The sequence below is a fragment of the Cucurbita pepo genome, chromosome 3, assembly GCF_057944985.1.
Source record: "Cucurbita pepo subsp. pepo isolate OVF chromosome 3, ASM5794498v1, whole genome shotgun sequence".
In the NCBI taxonomy this organism is placed as follows: domain Eukaryota; kingdom Viridiplantae; phylum Streptophyta; class Magnoliopsida; order Cucurbitales; family Cucurbitaceae; genus Cucurbita; species Cucurbita pepo.
Window position 1 is genome coordinate 18430615 of NC_141800.1, and position 18689 is coordinate 18449303.

General features: G+C 37.4%; 3 protein-coding genes across 9 annotated transcripts; all 3 read right to left on the reverse strand.

Moving 5' to 3' along the window:
- Positions 1-204: 204 nt before the first annotated feature.
- On the reverse strand, positions 205-11500 carry LOC111791913 (Transcription factor jumonji (jmjC) domain-containing protein). Of its 7 annotated transcripts, none has more exons than XM_087122064.1 (17): positions 11259-11493; positions 10654-11169; positions 10291-10418; positions 10034-10127; positions 9780-9912; positions 9624-9687; positions 8950-9065; positions 8321-8823; positions 7884-8213; positions 6518-7258; positions 6362-6434; positions 6204-6289; positions 5802-5921; positions 4233-4309; positions 3106-3315; positions 2290-2368; positions 207-1738 (listed from the first exon to the last, which is right to left on the reverse strand). In XM_087122064.1, the coding sequence occupies exons 1-14, from the start codon at positions 11313-11315 to the stop codon at positions 4238-4240; spliced, it is 3033 nt and encodes a 1010-aa protein (XP_086978190.1). In that variant the 5' UTR covers positions 11316-11493; the 3' UTR covers positions 207-1738; positions 2290-2368; positions 3106-3315; positions 4233-4237. The 7 variants fall into 7 exon arrangements, with proteins under 7 accessions (XP_086978189.1, XP_086978188.1, XP_086978186.1 ...); XM_023673425.2 differs by having other exon boundaries at positions 209-1738; positions 8321-8865; positions 11259-11491; XM_087122063.1 differs by having other exon boundaries at positions 205-1738; positions 8321-9065; positions 10654-11166; positions 11313-11495.
- Positions 11501-11572: 72 nt separating this feature from the next.
- On the reverse strand, positions 11573-13486 carry CYP703A2 (cytochrome P450, family 703, subfamily A, polypeptide 2). The gene is made up of 2 exons (XM_023670901.2): positions 12320-13486; positions 11573-12249 (listed from the first exon to the last, which is right to left on the reverse strand). The coding sequence occupies exons 1-2, from the start codon at positions 13229-13231 to the stop codon at positions 11596-11598; spliced, it is 1566 nt and encodes a 521-aa protein (XP_023526669.2). The 5' UTR covers positions 13232-13486; the 3' UTR covers positions 11573-11595.
- A 141-nt stretch (positions 13487-13627) lies between these two features.
- On the reverse strand, positions 13628-16628 carry LOC111791328 (transcription factor MTB1-like). Its single transcript, XM_023672619.2, has one exon. The coding sequence runs from the start codon at positions 15807-15809 to the stop codon at positions 13959-13961; it is 1851 nt and encodes a 616-aa protein (XP_023528387.2). The 5' UTR covers positions 15810-16628; the 3' UTR covers positions 13628-13958.
- Between the last annotated feature and the right edge of the window lie 2061 nt (positions 16629-18689).

The window sequence follows — 18689 nt, forward strand, 5'->3', positions numbered from 1 at the left end:
AAGTATGGAAAATATAGAATTAAATTCAAATAATACTGAATTGAAAATATTTCTCATAAGTATAACTAATTTTGTCATTCTCTTCCCAATAAATAAAGTCTTTGTTGGGAGTGTGACCAAAGTGTATTAGGACAACTATTTTTATTAGTAAAGACATTTTTAAGTATATTCAAAATAAGATCACGAGGGCTTATGAAAATAGATAGTATCACACATATGAAGAGATATACCGTGGATCCTATATCCTTATCATATCAATATCTTGTCTAGAAAACAATTAAAAAGGAAATGAAGAACGAGAATTATAGGTCTCCTTTTCCTTTTGTCATCATCCATCCTTCATGACAAATAAGACTCCCGACAAGAAAACAAGAGAGAGAGAGAGAGCGCAAAATCATGCAAAGATGAAGGGCATGTGAAGGTTGGTGAACATTCATCAATATGAAAGCAGGAAAGAAAAACAAGACAACTACCAAACAAGGCATCTAATTAATGTCAGCTTTAGGTTTCTATATATTAAAAGATTTCTCTATCCTCCTAATTCTCATGAATACACTCAGCACACTAAATTCCCTCCGAAACTCGAATCAATTTTTCTGAAATTACCACAAAACTTCCGTCTACGGCTACCATGGATGCTTAATGACAAAGTGGGCTTATTAAATGATCAATTAGTACAATAATGAAAATTAAAGAAAGATTACCTGCTAGTTGTTGACAATTTTTCTTCTCAATTCTTGGGATCATTGCTGATTGCTGATGCAGAGAGTAGAATAAGAGGGTTGGTTGCAATGTTGGGTCAAAGTTCACATGCAGTACTTGACAGTGGGGGCCAATTACGAATTAATTAATCTATCAGAAGAACCCTGACTCAGACGACTACAAACATTTACTAGCAGAGTTCACTACGGAGCTAAACCTAAGCCATTCAACCAATGTTCCCACGTTTGCCAACCAATAGAAGAAAAAGTATATGTAATTGCAAGATACAGAAGGGCTTCAGTTCATACCTCAAAGATTGCATAACCTGAAATAGTTACAATCTTTAGGGGTGAAATTGAAGGTTGGGATTACACTTCAATATGTTCATAGGGCTACAACTGCCACTATACAATCTAAATCCAAATAGACCAGAAATAAACATTATAATCTAAATACAACTACACCAGAACTAAACAATATAAGGATCAATGAGAAAACTAAAAGTATGTTGAAAGTGCTTTTGAAATGGTTAAAGTCATTTTTATGATGGTTAAAACCACTCTAAAAGATGAGTTTAGTAATCCAAAATCACTTTTACTGGTATGAAAATCACATTCAAGAGTGTAAAATCAAATTGAAGCAATTCACTGTTACCGTTGCTATTTTATTTCCTCAGGTGATAGAGTTTTTTTTTTTTTTTTTTTTTTTTTTTTTTTTTTTTCATAATCGAAACATGCCTATACTGAAGTCTTAGTTTCATAGTAAATGTAGAGGACTACCATCAATTGCTTCACCCTATATATTACAGAAACTATCCTATAAGAAGCAAAATTTAACCCATCCTGCATGAATTAAGATGTTATTTCAGAAGAGAAGCCACCAAAATTTTCCATCAAACCTTTCCATTGCCCAATGATGCTACACAAAACTGGTATTAGAACATGGTCCAATCACTTCGAATCCATGATCCGTATAATGAGTAACTAAGATGGTTTCATCTTCAAGTTCTTCCAAGCCACTGCCAATTTAAGTTATGCTGCAAGAAGCATAAAGTATTATAATCATGTAAGATGTTTGACGTCATTAGCATTACCAAGGCATCAGAACAAACAAACTACTAGCGGAAACATAAAACGCAAACTATTTCAATGCAAATGATAAACTATAAATCTCAAACCTTCATTGTACTCCTACGACGACGCTTTTTTATTGGACACTCCCCATGAGATGAGCACAAAATATTTAGTACTAGGAATAAGCATAAGCACCCTAGTAACTGCAAGAGTGGGATAGACACAAACTACCTAGATCCAATAACGTTTTTTTATTTTAGAAGCTCTCAAGTATCACTTGTAACATAGATACAAGGGATAGGAGGCTTTATACAAACAAGGAGGAATGAGGATTAGACATACTCAGCCAGTTATATTTTTCATTATGATTATAAAAAAATAAAGGCCTTTATTAAATAATTAAGCTTGAAGTTAAGTATAGAAAATTGGATGACCATGATAACGTGGAAACATGATTCCTCTATGATTATGAATACTAAGTATATAGAAGCCAATAGACTCATCATTGTATAACCTTCTAGGGTTCGTAGTTTAAGAATGTAGCCGTCTGCACACTCCTTAACACTGCCGACCTTCTCCCCCGAGCTCAAATCCTGAAATTCAGAGGCATGTGGGAAAAAATTAACAACATTCTTCTTCATTTCAGTAAACTTGATAATGGATTATGAATTACAGTTTAATTTAGGTGTAAACAAAATAATATCAAGAATTAACTCATTAAATAGAGAAATATATCCTACCCCAACCACTTTAGGTAAGGAGTGATAAGCTATCCATACAATCATAATCTCGGAAATTTGGTATTTGTGGTATAGGCGGTCCTTGTAGTTTAAGATTTCATGGTCACTCTGATTTTTGAATTTTCAATTTGGTCCTTATAGTTTTGTTAAATTTCACAAGTCGATCTAGTAATCATTTATAATCATTTTTAACCCTTGAAAACCCAATCTTTCTTTTTTATTTCTTTTTACGGAGCCCTGAATTCTAACACTGTCAGCTATCAGTGTATCACAATCAGCTAAATAAAGAACAATTCATTGAAAGGTAAAAAAATGTCTACGACAACGTAGGACAATGAGGTATTACTAAACAATAGGAACTAAGTTAAAACTTTGAACCCCATAGAAAAAAAAAAATTGAAACTAGGCCCAAATCGTAGGAACCAAGTTGAAACTTCTAACTAAAATCATAGGAAACAAATTGAAACTTCTAAAACAAGAGGTGTTCTTAAGTTCGAGAAGTTCTCTTTGTCAGCATCCACATTTCTTTTGTTGTCCAATAAAGTAGGGAATTTATGCTCATTTATTCATTAGCTAAAGTATTAGCTTACTGTTTTCAGCCTTCCACAGCTTCTTGAATAAGAGACAGCTGACTTCATAGTTGCTCCATAGATGTAGTTATCCTCACCTTTCCGCATATAAACATCATCACGGCCTACCAACACTGCAAGTAATTTTGTCCATTGAGGTATGTGGTTGGTAACTGGGAGGATCGAAGCGTCTATATCTCCGTGTTACTCAAAAGGATATTTGAAGAATTTCTGCAATTTATTCCAAGACCAAGAGATTAGTTGGCTGTTTGGCCATGATTGAACCAGACGTCCAAAGACCCATACAATCAGGATTATAATGAAACAATCAAACAGAGAAAAAGAGGGAAGAAGAAGATTCGGATATATTTGATTTCAGTATCCCTAAAATAAAGCGGAGGCCGCATATAAATGTAGGGCAATCCTAGTAAACAGCATGCATCACAATATGATAGGGTTCAGTACACATACTAAAAGAACTGAGAAAACAGATAAAAATAAGAAGAATAAAAATTTAATAGCGATTACAAACTCAAACAGGAGGTTTAACAAGAATATTGCTCTTTCTCCGATATCATGTAGATGGAATCAATGAAGAAGATGACAAATAAATAATCTTTTTTGTTTCCGAAGATAACATGCAGCCATAACTAAGTGGCTCATTGTGTATATACATGAAAGAAAAAGAATACAGCAGAAATAAAAATAAATAAAAAAGATAAAAGAAGAAAATGCAAATAATCGGAGAAGAGTTGCAATCAAGAACCAAAAGTAAAGGAAATCTAATATTTGCATTCGATTGATTTGGTGCAAGAAGCAGGCTGAGTAAGCGATGGGACCAACACCATAATATTGGGCCAGCATCAACAGTAGGAATTCAAGATGAAGCTCAAGAAAGGTTAATATAAGCGAGCATGGTACTGTAAGCTATGAAAATTCAATTTCAAGCACACCCACAAACTATGAACCAAAACAAACAAAAGGTTAACAGGTAGCTCTTTAACCTACTTCCGTGTATCCCAATGGAATAATTCAACTGAACCAGAAAGAGCTAAGCAAGGGATCGGAGAGGTGAGTTGTTAAAACCATTGTAGCGAATCACAATTTCAAGACTCAAAATCACACACGTCATAAAAAATAAAGCAAACCTCAGTCAAAGCTTTAACAGCAATTCCCTGATCTCTCTGATAGCTGAACTTGCAGCATAAAGTGTCATCTTTTTGACCTGCCAATGGACAAAATGCAAATAACTAATGAAGCATAAAAGTGACCATAAATTAATTAAATGTCAAAATAAGAACTAGTTGTGGATCAGATATTTTTTCTTTAAATCTCTATTTCAACCTATATATAAAACCATTGAATGATACATCCACTTCTTTCCACCATCTCATTTTTTCATCATGAACATATTTGGTTTCACGAAGAACCATACTGACTCCTGACGAGGCAAATTAATATTATTCTAATCATTACATGAGGTGTAGAAACTTTAAGCCACAATGCATTATGACAGAGGCGTAAGCCTCTTCTACGAGAGGTATAAAACTTAAGGTTAAAAGAAGGGGCAAGTCTCAAGGCTAAAGGTTAGAGTCTTACCTTTAGGCGCCTCAAGGCAAAAGCCTCGAGAGCCTTTTAATACATTCTGTTAGCTATTCAAACCAAATATGGTGTCATTATTTCCTTCATCGTCATTTCATCCTCCAAACTGATCAAGGTGAATTATGCCATACTGACCTTAGTACAATTTTGGATTGTGAAATTATAGTAGGGTGCAATTTTGAAACAGAATTTCAGCCAAGGTTGGTGTAAAGGTGCGGGTACACTATCTCAACAATCCGTTCCCTCAGAACACATTATCCATTCATGCATACCTTTTCAGAAAATCACAAAGTAGGAGGCACTGGCAACCAATCCTCATATGGCTCCTGTAATGTGATGTAATTGAAAATCGAGAGTCCAGACTCTAGACCATGTTTACAGCCTTGACTCATGGCGAACTACAATATATGGGTTAGTCATCACTCATTTGTCTCGCCTTTACCCTGGATTACCTTTTCAGTTTCTTCCGATCTTGACTTCTGATGGCTACTCAAGTTTTATTGTGAACTTATAAATGATTATTGTGAGCTTTATTGGCAATGGATGTCATGGACATCAAAAGAACGGCGAAGAATGTTCAATCTGCAAGCAAAACACGACATTGGCACTACCTCTAGCTGGTTACTTCCAACCCTTCCAACTCCAAGCATATTTAGGACAATCTTACCATGACTTCATCGAAGGCCCATCCAAGTCCTGAGGTTTTAATTCTAGCGATAGTGAACCACCTAAGTAAGCAAATCTCCCCAATTCTTGACTTGAGGGGACACCAAAGGCCTCTGCACCTTTTACACCAATTCTTTTAGTTCAAACTGAAACCAAACAACTAGGAAATGGCTACCGTGAGTCAAAGATACCAAACAACTAAGACTGACTACGTATACCAAACAATTAGGAACATGAAGTAATTCTAGTTTATATCACAATAAAACTATCTCAAACAGAACTCAAGACCCTTGACTGATAAACAAAGAAGAATCTATTCAAGTGCAATCTCTTAAATTCTTAATTGGAATACACGTAAATAAAAACATTCCAAATGCAAAGCTCCTCTCAAATAAAGATACAACTAAATTATAAAAACCGGGAAATTAAGTAGTGGAAAATAAAGGTACCTCCAATTTGTCTTCCTTAGCTCTATGGTTTTTTGGGAGAAAACGGAACTCTTCAGTCAATCGAAAGCATTCTTCCACATTTTCCGGGGATACAAAGTCCATAGCCACTTTTATGCATGACTGAAGTAGTTGAAAACATGTAGAATTAAATAAAACTTGAAAATATAATTAAAGGAAACCAAAATATGAGATTCATAGGAAATATAACTGGATATCCAAACGAATGACCGAAGTTCTAAAGTCATTTTTATAAAAGCTAAGACATATCCAGACAACTCCAATCTCCCTATTCATTCAAACTTTTGTGATTGCCTTGTTCACTCAGTTCAATCAACTATCAAGCAAAATTACACCACTACAAAATATTGGTTAGAATCTAAATAGATGGTAGCTTGTCAATACTTGTCTATTTCGCACTTGATGAGGGCATCCTGCCGGAATGAAAACTGCCTCACCAATGAACTGTTCAAATGTCCAGGGTTCAACACCTACATATAGATCTAGAAATTAAAATAACTATAAGTATAGGCAGAGCAGTGGAATAAGGAAAGAACAGTTACCAAACTCCTCCTTCAGCTGCTTCTTGTGTTTTGCATTAAAGAAAACAGTCTGATCATGAATTGGATGAACAAGCTGTAGAAAGCACAGAATGGATGCAATCGATCACCTGAACAGAGCATTTTATGAAGCTAACACTAAGCAGAGCAAGTACTTACAGAATTTACAGGTTTACACTCCATATGACGAAATTCCTTCTGGTGCTTGTCCAAGTACTTGAGTAACTTGGGAACATCCTGCCTACGGAAAATGTCCCAAACAGCTCCACCCGTGGCAACCTCCATTTTTTCGTTCTTTTCTAAATGACTATCTGCCCCATCCGTTATTGAATCTTTTGATGTTGGATCATTAACTTCATTGCGCCCTGAGGCTTTTTCTGAATCACATTTTTCATTAAAGATTTTACTTGTATCATTAGAAGATTGGCCACATTGCTGACTGGGTGTGCATGCAATAGCTACTTTATGAGCAGTCTTAGGTCCATTTGGACAAAAGATATTATCCAAAGCACCGGTACTGAACGTGTCTACAGATGAATTTCTGATAGTAACACCGGTTAATTTGGAAGAGTTATACTCATGTTCGTCAAATTGTTTTCTGCTCTGGGACTTTGATTCTCCTCTTGGTTTTTGAATCATTAATGGATCCTTATTGGCACATTTGACAGGTTTTGTAACTCCTTTTCTAATAGTTGCAAATAAACCCGCCATGCATGATTTCTGATCTGCAACCTTATTTTGTTCACATTCAGAATCCCTTTTTGTATCATCAAATGTGCTTTTTATTCCACCATAAAGTTCAGAACGATCTTCAGCAGCAAAACGTTTTTGCCTCTTTTCAATGAAATCTCGTTGCCAACGCTTAATATTAACTTTATTTGTATGAGTCAGTACATTTACCTTTACCAAAGTTATTGTCACGATAAGCAATGCTGAGCAAAAAGATTAGATACAATAACAATCATTATCTGAGAATGATATGCTTGGAGATGCAGTATGATACTCTCTCGTGCAGGCAAAAAATATATAACTGGATTAAACGCTTCAATTTATAATCTGACTGGCAAGCTCATAAATAATAAGATGTTTGCTAAACAACTCGTGTTCGTGCATTAATTAGTCAACAATCACTTAATTACATATCAGAGGTTTTTCAGATTACAGTATAATGTATAGGTAATCAAGAGTTCAGAGGAAGCACGTATTTAAAGGATTTCTCCTTTTTTCCACGTACCTTGATAAACTCAAATTCTAGGTTTCTAGAACTCAGTAGATCGCCCATATACTTCATGTTTATTTTAACAAAATAAACTAATTTCAAGAAAGGGTACATGATGAAATAAAACAACAAGAAGCTAAGGGCTGCCTAAATCCACCTGTACCACTCGTTATGCACAAAATGAGTTTGTTTCCTTTTTATTTTTATGTGTGCGCGGTTACGTGGCTTATCAACAATATAGGCAGAAAAAAATTTCTATACGAAAGTGGAAAAACGATATGTGGAATGGAAGGACTAAAGAATTACCGCATCAGACATATCGCAGTGAAGCTTTGTTACAGAGTCGCCTCTGCTCAGCTCCTCCTGGAATCCATATGCAATATAAGTTTTGGGTCCCATATCAGGCTTCAGTGAGCCTTCAGGAAGTTTGGTAGCAAGATTCAGAAGACCATATTTTGGGTGGGTATATTCGCTGTAAGGAAGTGCTGCAATAAATTCGGCACAATGCCTAGGCAAACGCTCCTCAAATGAAGTTGATGAAGGCCAATCCTTCAGTTTCAACATTTCTGGCCATCCATTTCTGTGCATACGGCCTTCTAAGTAACCCACAAAAAACTGGTGGATATTTATCACTACCTACAGAAAATGACATGTCAATAACACATACTACAAGGACTTAGAAGGATATATTAAAATTATTCGGCGTTTCAAGTACCAATATAACTCCAATGCAATTAACTAACCTCACACCAATCAAAGCAATCAATGGCCTTCACACTGCATGTCTCCTCTTTGAACTTGGGATTTGCACCTGTTTGTCTAAAAGCTCTCCACATAACCATAGGCTCCCAACTAAGACCGGATGTCTTGTCAAGAACATTTCTGACAATAACAGGTTCACCCTTCATCCAGTGCCTTTGAAAATGGTTAACACCATCATCCATTACATCATCAGCATTTGGGGAGTACAAGAAGTTGTCGTGACTATTTTCCCTGAAAGCTGCTTGTCTGACTTCATTATTGTTAAAACAGCATGACGAACAGACTTCAGAAGAACAACTATCAGGTACTTTGTAATCACTTGTAAACCCCTCTGCTCCTTCTATTAACTTAGTAGCCCAATCAGCTTTAAGGGAACGTCTCAACTCCAAATTTGCAATTCCACAACCCCCACGTTGTTTTGGAGGGCACGGTATACTACCATCAGGATTGGCACTCCAAACCTGGAAACTTGACGACGTGCCACCTATAGAAGTTTTAGATGTGGATGTCAACTGACACTCTCTTCCTGCCAGCACATTGATGCACTCTTGAAGTTGTTGGCTAGAAAATTTATTTCTAAATAGTTCGAAATAAATATTTATTTTGCTACCTTCAGAATGGAAACTTTCCCTCAGCTCCTTACAGCAGCTAAGACAGAGATCGTAAGAACAGTTTGGGTTGAAGCAGCTTCTGTAAAAATTGAAGATCGAAGTGTTGCAACTGTCGCTGTCAAATAAAAACATGTTTTTCAGGGGGGAAGTGAGAGTATGCATTTTCTAGAATGTAAGGATGCATTTTCAAAGATTGTATATTCTTAAGTTCGAGAAAATGAGAATATTTTGTTACATACAAATATGTGCATGTCTTCTTATATAGGAGAAAGACTCGTTAAACCGTAAAGAAAAAGGATAAATGCAATAAAGACAAATGTTGACAACTAGTATATACACAATTTATAAACATTCGAAATTCCAACTTGTATCCACATACATTTATGTGTGTATGTGTTTGTTTGGGAGTTAAGAGTTAAAACTGGAACATCACCACTCATCCGTCAATTCAGTAGGACACTTGGAATATCACCCAACCCAAGGAGGTTGACAATGGATTTTGATCCCATTACAACTAGGACAAATCCAAGGGGTCTTCGGGCTTCAAGTTCATAAGCAGAAATGTGATGAATAATATTAATTAATAGGTAATAGAACTTATGAGTGATCGTGGTATTTAGACTCAAGTGATCGTGGTAATAAAGTAATAACAATAATAAGTTTGAAAATCTACCAATACATGCGCTCTGTTTGATCCAGTTTTATTCTTTTTATATCCACTTCTTTCAATCGAGCACCTGAAACCCACAAAGAATTAGATTGCTCATTTAATAACAATATCTAAAGTGAAGTTTATTATCTCAAAACCAGATTGTTTAAAGCAATATACCCTTTATATTGCATTCAACCTCTAGTTCATAACTCTGTTCCCTTTGAATATGCCTGAGAATGGGCAGAACCTTATACAGCAGGAATTTTAATCGCTCTACTTTCACACTCGCATCCAATTCTTTAGGGGCAAACTGTCAATACAAAATTATACATTAGCATAAAACAACCACAGAAATTGGGTAATTATACATCGACAACTGCCCAACTTCAAGTTACTGGAAAATGAGGGCACAAGTTAAGAGAAAGTTTTGCCTCAACAAACTCTCTTAAGCAAGCCTTGCAATTACAGTGACCACGGCAACAGGGACATGCATTCTCAACATCTTCCCTTGTTCTGTCAGGGTACCTGTTTCATTAAAAAAAAAATATACCATTTTCAAGAGTTTTTACTTGACATCCTCATTATGACAACATCTAAAAATGGCTAAAAGCAAGCAAGCAAGCCTAAAATTATGTTTGAGCCATGCTAGCTGCAGAGGATACGAGCTAGAATTAATCGTTCTTCTTACCATCGTTCAATACACTGATAGCAAAACCGTTTTCTGTGGCAATTCGAACAAATGACAACCCCACTTTTATCGCTCTTCTGACACTGATGACACATCAAACTCCCACCATTCTTCTTATTTGGCATATCCTGCACGTGAAAGTTTATTCATTCAAAACAAACCAGAAACAAGCTTTCACAACTTCGCGTATTTGAACTCTGATTGAAGTCCAAAAAATCATTCACTAATCACCATACTATGGAGCAGCATTTTTCATCACAAAACTGAATAGAACAACACTTTACATCCAACTTTGATACGAGGAGTAGAACATTCTTTAGAAACAAAACGAAAGGGTAAATTAATATAAAGCTTTGAATTTACCGTCTCGACCGATTTTCCATTCGCCACAACATGATTCCTCTTACGCTTCGTAGACTTGCTTTCCGCAGAATCGGCCCCATTCTTTCCGTGGCTCAATTTGGAAGCCGTGAATTGAGGTTTTCCAGAATCACTCGAGATTGTAACATCCTTAAAATGAATGTTAGACAGCTTCCTGTTCTTCTTCCTCACCAGACGTCCATTCCGCTCCAGCTCATCCTCAGTCTCTTTCCCTTGCGATCCAAATCTCACACCTCTCACCTCCTTCCTGTTCGCCGATACTCTACCATCGCCAGAACAGCAACCTCCGTCTCCAGAATTCCGCACTCTATTCAGACTTCGCTTCATGAGTTGGATCAAGTGCCTTTCACAATACGATTTCCCAGGCGAAGCCAACTCCTTGCACCGCCACCGAGCACCGTCGTTACACTTGCAGCGGAGAGCGTCCGACGAGTCCATATCCATATCGGAAGGCACAACAAGGTTTCCAGCAAGACCATGAATTGAACCGCAATTCTGCTAAAAAAGAGTGGACAGAGAAGAGATTGTTATTCAATAGAGAAGATGAAGGGCGTATGCAGGTGGATGAAGGACTGCAATGGCACTACCGAATGATGAATCATGGGAAAATTGGGAGGAAGAAGGAAGGTGTGAGCATAAACCATGATAATGGGAAAATCTAAAGAGCGGGAAGCGGATCAGCGGATCAGCGGATCTGGGTGCAATAAAGTGAGCGCGGAAACGAATTTAAATCGAATAAGTTACCAAGTTTATTCGTGGAGTTTATATCTCAAAATTTAAATCGAATATCTCTCTTCAAATCTCAATTATATCTTTTAATTTTTTTTTTTTATTTTTTTTTTTTTTTTGGTCATTATCTTCATTTTATTTTGAACAACTTCAAGGTGGATTTGAATACGAATATTAACAACTTGAAGCTTCATTTTATTTAGATTGATACACATGAGCAGGCAAGCGTGGCCTAGCAATGGCCATTAAGGGATGAGCTTTGGGCATTGTCATCCCATACACCTCGTTGGTATCAATGTCTCGTGGGTTCATTCCTTCCGGTGGAGCCCAGTCAAAAGAGTGAAATAACTGAGCCAAACCCATCAACACTAATGTCACTCCAAGCGGAGCGCCGGGACACTTTCGCTTGCCAGCACTAAATGGTAGGATCTTAAAATCAGCTCCATGGCTTATCTCCACTCTATTATTCATCATCCCATCGGTTGCCCAGTGTCTCTCGGGTCTAAACTCGTCCACGTTATCCCAAATTTTCGTATTTCGACCCAATCCATGAGTGTTGATGAAGATTCGAGTCTTGGCAGGGATATCATATCCATGGATTTTGGTGTCACGTAGTGATTCGTGAGGAATTAAAAATGGACCGGCTGGATGCATGCGGAAAGTCTCTCGTACAACGCACCGTAGGTAATTGAGATGAACCAAATCCGATTCCAACACCAATCGGTCAGGACCCACGCAAGTATCAAGCTCTTCTTGGACCTTTGCAAGAACACGTGGATGTTTGATCACTTCTGCCATTGCCCATTCGTTAGTTACAGCTGATGTGTCAGTCGCTGCTGCAATCATATCCTGGATCATACAAATAACCCATGAAAATTAAAACTTTCAAATTTTGGGTTTCCATTTATAAAGAGCTTACTTGAATCAGGGCTTTGATTTCGGCGTCATCCATATGTTCCTTCCCGTCTTCGCCGGGCAATGACAACAAAACATCGACAAAATCCATGTTTGCATCATCATCTTGTTCTCCATCAGCTTCCCTTCTCTTCCTCTCCATCCTATGTTCTTGGATGATCTTGGAGTGAAACTCATCCACTTGCTTCTCCACTTGCCTCATCTTGTCTTCGCACCCATGAGGATCCACCCACCTCCAAAATGGCAAATAATCTCCCAAATAGATCACCCCCAACAGCCTAAACAACTCATGGGTTATGTGTATAAACTCCATAGCCTCACTTGGGCCTGCAGATCCTCCCCCGAAGTACTGCTTCCCGACCAACATCCTAGTCACATTGTTCATCGAAAACCCCCCTAAAACCTCCCTCAAGTTCACAGCCTTTCCACTCTGGGCTCGGGCCCAAACATCTCGGACCAAATGTTGGGCCTCCGAGGCCCGATGGGTCGAGAACGACTCCAGCCGCTTGCTGGTGAGAAGATGCTCCATACAAATCCTCCTCATCCGCTTCCAATTGGGCCCGAAAGGAGCCAACGCGACGTCATTGCAGCCGTAGGCGAGATGCACGGCGGCGAGAGTCCTCGGCCGGGAGGCGAAAACGTCGTCCTGTTGAAGGAGGATCTCGCGGATAGTGGTGGGGTCGTCGGTGGTGATGGCGTCGACGCTGCCGAGCTTCAGGTAGACGAGTGGGCCGTACTTTCGAGACAGCGCCGCCATGTCGCGGTGGGGGAGGTGGGTGAGCTGGAGGAGGTTGCCGACGATGGGCCAGCGAGGGGGGCCGGGAGGGAGATTTCTGGGGTTGGTGAATAATTTGAGGCACAGAGATCGTAGGAGGGCTGTAAAGAGAATGGCGAGAGCAAAAGCGATGAAATCCATGAGATGGGATTGGTGCGTTTTTGTGGGGTGAGATTGTAGTAGTAAATGTAGATTTAAATCATAGCGATTGGGTTAGCGGGAAGATCGTGGCATGTTCTTTGGATTTCTTCTTCATGTTCTTTGTTTTTGTATTTGGTGGTTTTGTGAGAAAGCAAAGATCGTGCTATGGAGCTGGTAAATTGGTTGGTGAGACATGAGGTTTAGGATGTCTCTACTCTTTAGTCCCTCATCTATACATGAGTTAGTTTCATAATAATAATAAATTAATTAATTAACAAATAGTTTGAAACGTTTAAAATGGAAAGTAAACAACAAATTTCCTTTCAGGTTGGTTCTGTTTCAAAATAGAAAGTAAACAACAATCCTCACAGTGTTTGATGGTGGTGCACAGAAGAGTAAGGAACAAAAGAATTTGAGGAGTTAACATTAAAAACAACGTCCACAGTTCAGGAGATTCTTAATAACCCAAAACAATAACTCCCTAACTTACAGATTCATTGCGACACAAAATAGTGACCATAATCACAATGTGTACTATAAACACCACACATTCTGCTCTCCTACTTGGTTAATCATAAATACTTATTTGCCTAAACAACAATACCTGCTGCTGCTGTAATCAAAACTTCTCAACAAGAACAAGCTTTCCACTTCGCCTCTTCTCACTACCATACTCTAATCAATCTATATGTATGCAACTATGTTACTCTACTACTCCTTCTGCTACTTACCCAACTGTTGATAGCGGAGGGTGTAACAACGGAGTCGAGTCCCGGGAAAATGCAGCTATCAACTGTTCCTTCGTCAACTGCTCCGATCCCGGAGACTTTATCACAAATGTGTGCACCACCCTATCATTTGCTTCACACAGTTTTGAATCAACAACGTTGATCTGAGCCTCTTTCATGGCCTTGATTACTCTTGATGCAGGATGTGACTCTAACGGGCAGCTAACCTTCACGATCACTTCGTCATGACCAGCTTCGATGTCGATATCGACATCAAGGAATTGGTCTTTCTTTTCAATTTCTGGGTTCACCTCCGACGGGGTTGCTTCGCTTGAGGTGACCCCGGATTTCTCACGTTCAACTTCCATGGCCTTCACTTTTGTTTGAAGCTCGTTAATGTAAGCAATGGCATCTCCCAGCAATGAAGCTTTGTCCATTTTCGAGATATTGGGCACAACCGCTCGTAAAGCATAGAACCGTTGGTTCAACTTTTCACGGCGCTGCCTCTCTGCCTCAACGTGATTCAGTGGTTCCTCCCTGCCATTTGCAGGCTTTCTGCCTCGTTTGCGAGGTCGTCTTTCATCGGTGCCAGGCCCCTCTTCTTTGCATTGTGGCTCTACATCTGAATGCTCCGAATCCACACCTACACGGTTAATCACAGAAGGCCTCGATGTTGCTCCAGAAAAATCAATTTGCATTTGGGCCAGCTTTTGCGACTGATAGGGATTGAGACAATATTCATCTCTAACTCCATTGACTAGCTGCTCGTGATTATTATTTACTGGTGGAGTTGGAGAGCCATAAATTTCTGTAGTGTTCCCTTGCTTGAGACCATGAACATGTGCCAAACTCGGACTGCGAAGGCCATTTCGGGGGCTTTGAAACTGAATTCTACCTCCATTGGCACATGCTTCCCATGACCTATCATCCATCTTCCTAATCGCCAGTTTCTCTCTGAAATGAGATCGACCCAGGTTCCCCGAGTTCAAAGTCTGCCCAAAAACCTTAGGATTCCCCCCTCCTCTTTCAGCAATTCCCAAACTCGCAAATGGGGTGTTTTCATCTTTTCTTTCAGCCATCATGGACATTGTTGCCGACGACCTCACTCGGTCGAGGGAAGGTTGGGATGAAAACAATGATCTAACCAACTGCACTAACTCTAAGCTCTCACTCACAGATCTCACAGAACCCAATTCAACTACTCCAACATCGGTCGGCACCAGAACAACCGTCCGAATCCCGGCGGATTTTGCCAGATACGATCTCACACAATACTCCGATGGCGAATTGAGCAAATCCAAAAGCCAGATATGTTTCCTGGACGCCAAACACTTCCCAGGGCCCCCCTCTCCACTAGGGAAGGAGAAATACATGGAAGCAAGAAAAAACATCTCAGTATCAGTGACTCTGTCCAATCCAAGGGCGTAATTGTCCTCATCAGAGCCTCCAAACAGCGTGTGAAGCTTCTGCAGTGCTGTTTTCTTCATCCTCTGTTGGCTCTCGTCTTCAAGCCGAAGACTAAGAATCTGTGTAGCTTCCGTTTCCTCTCCCTCCCTAGGATCTCTACACAATCCATCTCCCCATCCCAAAACCCAGTCCCCAGAATTTGAATGGGAAAGTTGCCAGAAAATTGCGTAGTTCCAGCTAAAATTCGAAGCGTTGGGTCTCTCCACCAGATCCGACAGCTTGTTCTGCAAATTCGCCTCGTTCCTCACGGCCATAAACAGATTCTCATTCGAAACAGAGCAAGACATCAAGTAATTAAAAGCCCGAGTCCCCAAAACAGAAGCAACCACTGTCTTATCCTCATCCTTCCCACCAACACTCCGCAACCCATCTTCAATCTTCATCTCTAAACCCCCCCCCCCCCCCCCCCCCCCCAGAGCCAAGATACAATCACGCACACACACACGCTTCAAAAATTACAAAACCCCAGATGAAATCTCAATCCAAAAACTCGAGAATTCCTCAAACCATTATAAAATAAGCCCAACAAAATTAATCCTCTACCCACAACAGCATCAACAAAAACATTCTCTAGATCTCGCAAATCAGGAAAAATGAACAAAACCCCAGATACCAAAAAAAGAAACCCAATACAAAAATCAATGACCCAAAAACCCAGGAAACAGGAAAGATAGAGATAAAGATAGAGAACCGACCGGTAGTGAGCATGCGAAATGTGCCGAAAAGAAGATGGTGAGATAAGGCAAGAGGGAAAGAAACTTGGAGGGCTATAAACATTCCCAGGAAAGCGACAGGCTCAATCGAGGAGAAAAGATTGATTTTCTTGGCAGCCTCAAGCAGTTATTTCACGCGACAAAATAAACGAACGAAAGAAAGAAAGGAAGAATAAAAAACCCTGTTTTTCTTTCTCTGTTTTCCAGAACGGCGAAGTGAAAGACTTGAAAATGGGAAACGAAAACGAGAAAGGCGAGGCAAATGGGAAATGGAAAATCGGAAAACCGTTTCTTTTTCTTTTCTTTTATCCCCCCTGCGCTTCGGTGCCGCTCCTCCTCATTGTGCACGAGAAATACCCTAAACCATGGTTGAGTAAAATGAAAATACAAGGAGTCAAATGTCAACCATGGTTAAAGGCGGATTGGATATATTTGGTTGTGAGTTTCAGAAGTAGTCGGCGATTATGTTGTGGCCGTTTGTTTCCACAGCGGCACCTGAGATTTCTATTCATCGCAGAGGAATTATTGATCAAATATAAATTTCAATTTTCTTTTCTTTTCCTTTCCTTTCCTTTCCTAATAATAATTAATAAAATATTTTAAATGTTTATTTATTTATTTATTTATTTATTTATATGGAACATAAAATCGTCTCGCAACGCGCAATTACTCGCAAACCATGCACAACATGTGACCTTTTCAACTTTTCTTTTTAACCCTAGTTTCTTTCTATTTACTCTTTTGCCCCTACTGTCTCTTCAATTTTATTTTCAATGATTTTCTGTATAAAAAAATAAAAAAAATAACATCCTTAATTTAAAATATGATTTGATTAGTGGATTTAATAAAGAAACAAATGGGTTGAAAGTCCATTAAATATATGTTTTTTTAAGTTTTATAAACTATAATAAAAGGGACAACTTAACTATAGTTAGGTTTGAATAATCTGAAATTATGAAACCAGTCCTAATATTTGATGTGTGGGCCCTATTTCTTCTTTATTATTCTCATGGACTAAATAATTATTTTATATATATATAAATTTAATGGTTAGTTTTAAATACTTATAGCTCAACCATTTTATATATATATATATATCTTACATGAAAATAAATGCTTTAAATAGCAATTTTTTTATTATTAATTTTAAATATGATGTTTTTTACGTGTTTTTATATATTATATTAACAATATTTATAGATAAACTATAATAAACATGTTTTAAATTATCATAAAAGATATTCATTAAAAAAAAAATAACTATATTAATGAAACAATTTTTTTCTTCAAAAATTATTTAAAACACGTTTGTTATAACTCTCAAAACTATGCGCTTCTTTTTTGTAGTCATAAACCTACCGTAAAATATAGATGGGACATAAATTTCAATTTATCAAACTAATTAAATTAATTTAGATTAAGGTCGAGAGTAATATCAGAATAATTTGAAAAGAAAAAAATAAAGTCTAATTCACTTTTCTTAAGAAAAAAAAATGTGCTTAGAAACTTAAACACCACTCTGAGATGCTTTTTTTTTTAAAAAAACAAAAAGTTGAATTAAATAGTTTCTAAATGTCTAATTTATAATTAATTTGAAATTTGGATCGACGAATTTGGACCCAAAATGAATATGAGAGCCAAGAAGATATGAGACAAAGAACATATAATAAAATAATAATAAAGTTAAACTATAAATTGTAAATTTAGCTCTTAATTTCTTTTTTAATTTTCTAACATTCATGGATCTACCAAATAATAAAAATTGAAAAAAGAAAAAAAAGAAAAAAACAACAAGTAGAATCTTATTAAATTCAAATTTGTATTTAGTATTTTAATTTTTTAATTCCAATTTATTAGAAATCTATTTAATCAAAATTGAAAAATGTTTAAGGACCTGAAATTGTTATTTAAGTTTTTATTTTTTATTTTTTAAGAAAAAAACATAAAGTGGGATTAGGCAAAAGCAAACAGGATTAAGGTTTGAAAAACCCGACAGCGACATATTGAAAGTGGAAAAAAAAAAAAAAAAAAAAAAAAAAAAAAAAAAAAAAGGTATAAATTTGGTGGGTTTGAGGTTTTAATAAAGCTTAAGGAAGATAGGTGTCTTAAAAAGCATGGGGCAAAGGGTGAAGGAAGTGGTCACCACTGTTTTTAATGACTCATCTAACTTGCCTCTCCCCCTTTTAAATAACATTCACTACCACAAACATATATATATATAGTAAAAATTAAAAAACAAGCATATAATAAAGCATTATTAAATCCAAAAGTAAAAGTATAATAAATGTATTGAAAATGCTTACGTAATTAATAGGTGTTCAAATATAAATGAGGGGAAATAATTTTCAAGTTTAAACCGTCTTTTAAAATTATTTGAATATCTAAATTCAAATAATGAGTAATATTGTTGGACCAACCTTAAATATAATGGGGACTGAATTTATAATAAAACCCATCTACATAATGGAATAGAGTATATTTAGTTTTCATTGGGTTGCAACTAAGAGGCTGACCAGTCAAATGGTCAAATCACCTAATGAAGGTTTCAAT